The sequence below is a fragment of the Perkinsus marinus genome (assembly GCF_000006405.1).
Source record: "Perkinsus marinus ATCC 50983 genomic scaffold scf_1104296975980, whole genome shotgun sequence".
In the NCBI taxonomy this organism is placed as follows: domain Eukaryota; phylum Perkinsozoa; order Perkinsida; family Perkinsidae; genus Perkinsus; species Perkinsus marinus.
This window is the reverse complement of record NW_003200578.1, coordinates 34510-43494: the sequence shown is the minus strand read 5'-3', so window position 1 is coordinate 43494 and position 8985 is coordinate 34510. Positions and strand designations below refer to the sequence as shown.

General features: G+C 48.8%; 3 protein-coding genes across 3 annotated transcripts; all 3 read left to right on the top strand.

The window, feature by feature from the left end:
- Positions 1 to 50: 50 nt before the first annotated feature.
- Pmar_PMAR009639 (hypothetical protein) lies at positions 51 to 551 on the top strand (the record flags this gene model as incomplete). Its single annotated transcript, XM_002764916.1, has 3 exons — positions 51 to 205; positions 281 to 340; positions 407 to 551. The coding sequence occupies 3 exons, from the start codon at positions 51 to 53 to the stop codon at positions 549 to 551; spliced, it is 360 nt and encodes a 119-aa protein (XP_002764962.1).
- Positions 552 to 2412: 1861 nt separating this feature from the next.
- Pmar_PMAR009637 (hypothetical protein) lies at positions 2413 to 4742 on the top strand (the record flags this gene model as incomplete). Its single annotated transcript, XM_002764915.1, has 6 exons — positions 2413 to 2703; positions 3397 to 3553; positions 3693 to 3776; positions 4352 to 4455; positions 4517 to 4593; positions 4646 to 4742. 6 exons carry the CDS (start codon positions 2413 to 2415, stop codon positions 4740 to 4742), a joined length of 810 nt encoding a protein of 269 aa, XP_002764961.1.
- A 444-nt stretch (positions 4743 to 5186) lies between these two features.
- Pmar_PMAR009636 (cellular nucleic acid binding protein, putative) lies at positions 5187 to 8973 on the top strand (the record flags this gene model as incomplete). Its single annotated transcript, XM_002764914.1, has 19 exons — positions 5187 to 5305; positions 5354 to 5420; positions 5468 to 5572; positions 5785 to 5894; positions 6015 to 6162; positions 6209 to 6288; positions 6373 to 6527; positions 6714 to 6937; positions 6998 to 7095; positions 7193 to 7300; positions 7348 to 7390; positions 7436 to 7461; positions 7516 to 7636; positions 7819 to 7961; positions 8288 to 8357; positions 8408 to 8520; positions 8557 to 8650; positions 8707 to 8849; positions 8898 to 8973. The coding sequence occupies 19 exons, from the start codon at positions 5187 to 5189 to the stop codon at positions 8971 to 8973; spliced, it is 2043 nt and encodes a 680-aa protein (XP_002764960.1).
- Between the last annotated feature and the right edge of the window lie 12 nt (positions 8974 to 8985).

Here is an 8985-nt window from a genome sequence, read left to right as displayed (position 1 = left end):
TAGTGTCGTCGTGTCCAATACCGCCAGCACCAGCATATTATGAGGAGGGTATGACATTGGATAGTTTGATAAGGGCAGCATGGAGGACCCAATACCAGGCATTCCAAGTGAAGATGCATGGTAACTTGGATAAGGAGGAGGAGGAGGAGCATCCTAGGCAATCGAGGAAGGGTCTTTCTAGGGGGGAGATGATACGACGACAAAAGTAATAACTGGGGTCCTCCCGAATGGCATTTCTAGAGGGTCCTTCGTAATTGACCATGGCATTAGTGTTGTTCAGGGGTACCCAAAAGAAGGGGAAAGAGAAGGACTCAGACGAGGACATGAGGGGTGAACCTCGGTAAGCTTCACGCGCCACGAAATTCAACCCGTTCATCGTATTGGACAGCATCCCCCTCTTTTTCAGGCGGAACCTCGGCATCAACAAGATCGTTCAGAAGCACCTGGGGATTGGTCGTGCCAGGAAGGGCGGTGGGAAGGGGGCCGCTGCCTTGTCCGCCCGCCCTGGCCGATTCCGTAACATCAGTTATAGACCCCCGCAACGTTCATAAACTGTATCCTGTCTTAGCTGATGTGTCGAGTTTACGGTAGGTAAGATGTCCTTCCTTCTCCAGTGAAGTCGATATAGTTGAGCTATGTCCGATGGTGTCGCCGCAACAGATGGCGGCGGCACATCGTTGTTGCTACCCGCACCGATATGGTATAAGAAGGGAACCTATCTTGAATCTTCCACCAGCGGCAACAAGATATGCCGCAATTTCGACGCTAGATGCCCTCAGAACATACGAATAGGAGGTAGTAGTACTATGGGACGTTAGCATACTCACAGGAAGAGTATGTTAGGTCGTAGTGTAGTGCATAAAGGGTGTGTATTGCATGGTGACCTTGGCCGCATAGAGTGCAGGAAGTGGGTGGTGCTGGGTGAAGACGTAGTGCTCATGCCCTGTGCGAAGAGGCTACTGGATAACTCCACTGATCATCAACAACAACAACATCAACATCAACAGCAGCAGTTTGATCGAGCTGATCTATGCCTAGGTATGCAGTATGGCGAAAATGTTGTTTATGAATAGTCAATGACGAGGGTAGCTCATGGCATGTGTAGCAGTTGTTGTTGCTATTGAGCTCATTATAGGAGTATCTCAGGTTTAATATGGAAATGCCCGAATATTGCTTGCCTGTGTTCTCTTAGGGGAGTACGTGTACGTGGGTCCTCGAACCATAGTAAAGGCAGCGACATTAGGCAGCTACGTGTAAGGCAACTGTATGAACTCCTGTATGTTAGCAGCATCACCTTAGACGTGTAGAAGAGGACTGTGTATTGGGGGAAGGGTGTATTATCAAGAGTCATACGGTAGTCCTCGCCAACACTAAGGTCCTCTCCCCTTACATGTAGTAGTAGTAGTGTTAGATGTATCTCCAGTAGGTGCCTCCAGGGACTACTATCCCTCCATTTCATATTGTGGGCCCAGCTCCAGGAGGCCGGCAAGGTAGTGTTCCCTATACTACGCTGGGCTTTGGGATTTCATGGGTGTAGAGTGTCTGTTGTCCTCGGCCCTGTAGTGTGGGATAGGTCTCTGGTTCGAGTCCCAGACTAGGTAATTCTCCATGTGGAAAAAGCTATTCTGTGTAGATATTGCCAGGAGCTCACTCCAGAGTAGATCCGTACATTTAGTCTTCGATTGGTTCGTTCGCCGTGTTGAAGCTTTTCCTAGTTTTGGAAAATACATCGTCCGCATACACGCTCGAATACCAGTGGAGTGTCACCAATTTTACGTTAAGTGGGACGATACTCCATGTGAAAAACTTAATATGGAGCGAATCGAAAACACTTCGCGAGTAAAGCACATCATGCGTTTTACGCGTTATTCACTGCTCACGCGTTTTCCACGAAGTGAAATGTGGAATATATTTTTCAAAGACCTCACCTGGGAGGTTGGTTAGTGTTATCAGAATATTCCCTCTACGTTCCTGCAGGTATCGTTCTGTTAGCTGAACTCCCGCCAGCCTGGGAGAGGGCTATAGCTGATCAGATCACCGACATGTACTATGCATTGCGGCCTACGCCCAATTAATACCCGTTTCCTTATCATCATCATAATGATGGTAGTAGTAGTGTTGATTCGACAGGCACGACCAGTGTGGGAATATATATGTGCTTTCCACAGCTCAGCTCGTTAGTTCCCTCACTATATTATGAAAGTCCACATACGATTTGGGGGTAAAAATGTACAAAAACTAACCGTAATTTCCCGGAGTTTCCATATTTTTATTAGCACATGTAGGTGGCCATAGCCATATACTCCCACACTGGGGAGGAAGGAAGGGCAATGTGTATATAGTGAATATATCACAGTAGTAGCGTCTACTCTACTCCACTGCCATTTTCTCTTGGTAGTTGCCTTCATACCAATGACAATGAATATGGAACCCCAACCAACAGAGGCAGGGGTGGGAGAGGCGGAGGCTGGCGCCGCCGGCATCGCCAGCAGCACTTTAAGGCTTCCTGCTGCGGCTGCATATCGGAGTGGTGGCGCTGGTATTAGTCAGATTGGACATAACTCTAACTATAGTACCGGTCGTGGTAGTGAGGACGTTGATTCTCTCACCTACTCCCAGGATGGTAGCTCTGTTCGTATTAAGAGGGATGGTACAGGAACTAGCAGTATGCGGTCGGGAATAGGAGGAGGAGGAGGCAGCAATGTAGCGCTCACACCAAGTGATTCACCATTATTGAATAGTGCGAACAGTCCGAGTCATGAAGCGGGACGGGCGGCATCTATGACCAGTGCTAGTGTGGGAGTGGGTGTCAATGGTGATCCCCTTACAGTGGGGTCGACTAATGAAGAGGCTGGTGGGCTTGGAAAAAAGGCGGAGCGAAGCTTATCTGATGATGAAAATGGGTTTGATGATGATGATTGGGATGATGAAGTGTTGTATTATGGTAAGAATGACAAAGTCCGGGATGATAAAGATGCCGCTACTAGCAAGCCGGCCTGCTGTGCTTGTACGATTATGTAGTAATGACATTGGCGCGCGCCCTGCTAATCGATATATCTTTAATGTCATTCCCATCCTACGATGGGGGATTCCCTTCCTCCCCCTCAAGTTGAGCGGCTATGCACAATAAGTCTGCCTACGAATGGTACTGTCGACGATCATCGTTTTGTTATTTCTACCAGTTACTAGTGTTTTAGTGCTGTAGTAAGATCGGCAAGATCATCATCATCATCATGATCATTATCAGAGCTTATTGACCAGGGGGTGTTGTATACTATACCGATAATGATGGAATGTACCAAGACAACAGACTGAGCTCTTATCATCATTCCAATTTCAATGATGGAGTTATGTTGGCCTGATGGGAAGATGGGGAGCAGTTGTTGTTCGTTACAGATGAATTCCCTGCAGCAACAGGCCCCTCCCCCTCCTCTAGTGTCGTCGTGTCCAATACCGCCAGCACCAGCCTATTATGAGGAGGGTATGACATTGGATAGTTTGATAAGGGCAGCATGGAGGACCCAATACCAGGCATTCCAAGTGAAGATGCATGGTAACTTGGATAAGGAGGAGGAGGAGCATCCTAGGCAATCGAGGAAGGGTCTTTCTAGGGGGGAGATGATACGACGACAGAGGTGAGAGTAGATTAAGAGGGGGGGGGGGGGGAAGAGTAGTAGTGGTTAACTGTTCAGGAGTGAAGGAGGTAGCAGTAGTAGTAGGAGGAATGATAGAGACTATGATACCGATGAAGATATGCGTGGTGGGGACCGCGACAGGTAAAGGAGGAGGAGGCCGGCATGACCGCGCGCCACGAAATTATCGCTCAGGAACCGGCAGAGTCGGTTTGGGCTTCATAGAGGTATACAGCGGCATTCGGGTGGTGGGATGCGGTCATCATCATCATCCTTTGATCGTCGTGATGGGGGTGGCAAGGGATATCGAAGACACCACCGAAATGTGACGCTGGTAGTCAACGAGCGGGGTAGACTGCAGAGGCGGCGGGATGATAGACGACAGACGATGTGACATTTTTACGGTATACACTACTATTTTTATTCGTAATACATATTCGAATTGAGTGAGGATACTTTCCTTGGACTGGTGAATTAACTCTGTTGAGGTTGCTACATCATCGGAGTTCGACAGGGACAAGTTTTGTGTCGTTCTTCCGCACTGTTGTTAATGATAGTAAGTTAACCCAAATGCTATTATTTTCTCGGCGATTGTCGCATGTGACCGTTACTATCGACCGGAAGGCAGTTGGAGGGAATTTCTGTAGCGGAGCGAAGCGAAAAGGTAAAATGTAATTTTCCCTCGTCGTCGTCGTTGTCGGTCGTCACTGTATGTGCAGGGACCCCTTTGGGTAGCGTAGTGAGATTTGTCGAACGGAAATGGGCAATACAGGTCCAACACTATGCTAACGACCCGGGTTCTAGTGATGCTGACCGTGCTATGGTAGTAGGAGACTTGTTGTTTTTTGTGAGAGTCATGATTCAATTCTTGTTTATCATCGTAGTACTCGATGGTATGTGGACAGATGCTGCATACTGGCTACGGGTGTGATAAGGATGAAGGGAAGGCTTATGAATATTTGTGGGCCTATTCTGAATCTTGTCAGCAGCGACCTAAGATTCTCCTATGTTAGTTCGAAAGCAGCAGCGCTTGGGCATAGAGATGCGAAGGTGGTCTTGGAAGCTCGCCAGGAGATGGTCAACACGCCGCACACTTCCTGCTTTGACTAGCCTTTCTCATCAATTGAGATTTTATTGTCATACCACTCCTCTTCGAATTCGTATCTCGGTGGCCTTCTATGAAGGTAGCTGTATTATATAACATACGTATCATGCTCGGGCAGGGCCTATTGAGATGACGATGATTACCACAGTGGTGTTCTGACCGCGCGCCACAAAATGCAAGTAGAGTAGTAGTGGTAGTATGATAATCATTGGAGAGAGTGTTCTGTGCTGGAGGGCTCGTCTCTGGTCAATGCCCGAAGTTTTTTCCCTTATTATTGTTATTATTATTTTTTCATCCAACTCGTCGTTACGACCAGCTGCCCTAATGAACGATTGTCTCTTGCGTTGACTAGGAATAGTCTTACCGCTGTGCTTATTGGTCTTGCAGAAGTGAGCGTTTATGTATGCGTCATTTTTTCCGTATAAAACAGCCCTTTTTCCCTAGCAGCAATGGCTCGAATCGCCCCACCAGAGCCGTTGCCTCGAGTAACTGCCCGACCGGAATTCGTAGGGATCGACCAAAGGCTGGCCGCTAAGGTGGCCAGCATGAGGCAGAGGGAATCTTCCCGGTGCGTTGAGGAGATATCTTGGGCGTGGTATCATGTTGGCCTTGTTAGACGGCAACGATTTTTCGATGCGAAGGTCCGCACTATTGGAGTCGACAGGCCTTGCTTAGATGGTCAAGTGAGTTGGTCAGTGATATGGGGTGTTGATGTAAAGGGTTGTCGAAGGTCATCGAGAAGATGGCCAGACTGCGGGCTGAACGTGATAGGGAGGAAGCAGTGGAGAGGGAGGTTATGAAGGCCCATGAGGATCTTACTAGAGGGGAGATGGAGGTAGGATATTAGGCTCACAAATTGGCAATGGAATTATTAGTAAAGTTGAGTCCCTCATCTCCTGGACGTAAACTTTCTATTTGAAATCCAACACCGTTCAGCTGAGGTTTCATAAGCTACTCTGCTGCTAACATCATCCTTACCCTCACAGCATCGGGTGGATGCCTTTCGTGTGGGGGAAATAGCCGCGCCGAAGTATATGTTGTCTTCAGCGTCATAATGCCCGACGCGTAACACAGGCGGAGATGAGAGCCTATCTGGGCAAGCAGGTCAGTGAACGGCTACACAGGGAGGCGGCAAGGAAAGACCCACCGGTGCCGGAGTAAGGCCAGGAATTTTGTGGCGCGCGAGAAAATTGGAGTCTGGAAGCAATGGGAAGATGATGATGACATTCCTCCCGGCCTTCAAGGCGTGTCACCAGGTCCTCGATTGGGTTAAGTAGGTATGGTCCATCGTCGGTGCAAGTCTTGGCTGGCGAGGATGATGGTAAGGCACTACGTGATAGAGAGCAACAGAGGCAACAACGTGATGCACTTGAACAACAGATGTTTGAAAATGCTATTCGAAATAATAAGATCTCCGAGATTGAGGTTAGTGACACTCTCTGGGTCGTCAGTGCTGAAGGTGGCATCTTAGTCGCGGCCTTCGAAGGCCTATGGTGACCTGGCTGGACCTAAGGAAGAGATAGCGGCTAGGGCTAGACGCATGGCGAGAGAGTAAGGGATAATTTGTGGCGCGCGAAAAAATTATTTTGATAATATTTATATCTATTATCTCGATATTGTTCACGACGTTCGTAGGACTTTCGAGGCCAATCAGAGGCTGGCTGCAGAGGCAGCATTGAGGCGTCTAGCCGAACGCAATGCAGAGGAGGCTGCGGGCAAGGCCATGCTAGAGTACATGTCAGACGAGCAACGCTTCATTAATGAGCCTCCCACGGAGAGGTTAGATGCAGGTGGGTTGTGAATAATTTCCGGGCGAGCGAGATTTTCACCAAAGGGAGAGTCATTCGGGATGTTCAATAGCTCTGTCCTGAGTTTCAAGAGTGCTACCAGTATCGAGATTCGCATGTGGAGTGCAATTTTGGGGGGCATGCTCTGACGAGGTGTATTGAAGACTTCGACTTCTTTCTGGTTTATAGGACGACGCTACAGGAAGGATGGTTACCGTGGGGCCCCACCCGACGCTGAAGAGAAGCTGAAAGAGTTCCGGGATGGACAGGTGGAGGCGGCCAGGAGGCAGTTGAAGGCAGAGGAAACGGCAGCCTCTATGGAGGCGGCAAGGAGGGAGAGGGAGCGTTGGAATGCTGTTAGGGATATGGCAAGGCAGTATCGTACGAGGAGTATCGCGTTGAAGGGACTTGCTGTAGGAGGAGGAGGAGGAGGGGCAGTCTTGTAGTGGAGGTATGCTGGTGTCGATGCTCAGGGTGAGAACGTAAAGGCAGCAGCAGAGGTGAAGGAGGCGCCTCCACTGGTGACGGTGAAGGGCGAGGTTAATGATGAATTCTTCGAGCAGTTCGGGAAGTCAACTCTCTGCTGAGTACATGTCTATGATGGTGTCCTTGCTCACAGTGTTGTGGTAGTGTTGGTAGTGTTACACTAGACTGCCGTTGTTGTTCAGTGTTGTCCTTGCCTCTATGTTGGGTAAAAGGGAGAGGAGTCGTAGTCGTGATGCTACCGTAGGTCGATGCGCCAACTGTGGTGGCCGAGGCCATGAGGCTTCCCTATGGTAAGCTCAAGTCATAGGGGGATCAAAATGATGGGTATTTCTCGCAGTCCTTCTCCTATTATGGACGAGCCAGAAGGGACAGTATCAGAGGTATTAGGCTCGGAATGTTTTTATTTGCAGCTTCGCTCCGCTCAGGTGCATCCTACCACACCAGACGGAGAGTAGTCATCCTGTGGACCATGTTTCGGATGTTGATGATAAGTTTTCTATTTCAGAGTGGAGGGGCCGGCTAGTGAGTATCGGCAACCTTTTAATGGTAAATGCGCCAACTGCTTCCGGTTCGGCCATCGGGCTCGGGAATGCCCTAACCTCACCACTTGTGCTAAGTGCTTTCAAGTAGCATACCATTCCTGGCTGAACACTCTGTAGATGTTGATGTCACTCACCTTAGTCTGGCCATAATTCTAAGGAGTGTCCGGTTGTTGGAGATACTTGTGGTAGATGTCGTTGTATAGGCCACACGGTAGTTTAGTGCTTGTTGTTGTTGTTGTCTGTGGTGAGGCCCTCGATGATTGTAGGCGGCAGCATGCCCAAACGCTATTATGTGTGATAAGTGTGGTAAGCCTGGTCACCCTGCGGTGTGGTGTGGAGTCATCTGTCGTAATTGTGGCCAAGAAGGGCACATGATCCGACAATGCCCAATGCCTCAAGTCTGTCGGAAGTAGTAGTAACGGTAGTAGTGATAATGGTAGTAGTAACGGTAGTAGTGATAATGGTAGTAGTAACGGTAGTAGTGATAATGGTAGTAGTAACGGTAGTAGTGATGATGGTAGTAGTAACGTTTGTAGTGATAATGGTAGTGGTAGCGGTAGTAGTGATAATGGTAGTAGTAACGTTTGTAGTGATGATGGTAGTAGTAACGGTAGTAGTGATAATGGTAGTAGTAACGTTTGTAGTAGTGGTAGTAGTGATAGTGATAATGGTAGTAGTAACGTTTGTAGTGATGATGGTAGTAGTAGTGGTAGTAGTGATAATACTTCTTCTCAGCTGTGGGCAGCCTGGACACAAGGCAGGGGAGTGCCCCAACCCACCTTCGCGTTATGAGACCAAGGAGGCGGTAGTACCACACCCTCTCCACATCATAGTAATTCCAATCCTACTACCTAGGATCCCAATGAGAACCCAATGACCAGCGGTCGTCATGGTCCTGTCCAGTGCCTCCAGTGTCTACAGTATGGACATATTGCCCGTGATTGCCCCAACCCGAGAGTATGCCATAGGTAGTAGTAGTATTAGTAAGAGTTGGCCAATCGTAGATGTAGATGCGGCGTTGCTGGTCACGAGAGCCGACAGTGTCCCCATCCAGTATTGGCCTCCCAGATCCTCCCAAACAGGGGTATACTTCCTGAGGTATGATGCTATCTGAGCTCGTTCATCCCAGTGTGGCCGGAGCTCTAGGTTTTCAGAAAAATCCTATCCCAGGCGCTGATTCGACTGAGGGAGGTGTTGTGAGCAGCAGTCGTAGTGTCAATAGTAACATACAATGCCTCCAATGCCTCCAATACGGCCACATATCCAAGGACTGCCCAAATGCTCGAGCTTGCTATAGGTAAGGATAGATGATAGTTTATCTTAATTAGCATCCAAGGATTGGTAGATGTGGTCAGCCTGGTCACGAGAGCCGACAGTGTCCCTTGGTCAACTACCAGGTGAGCCTTGAGGCCCCACTCTAGTCTAGTGCCCCT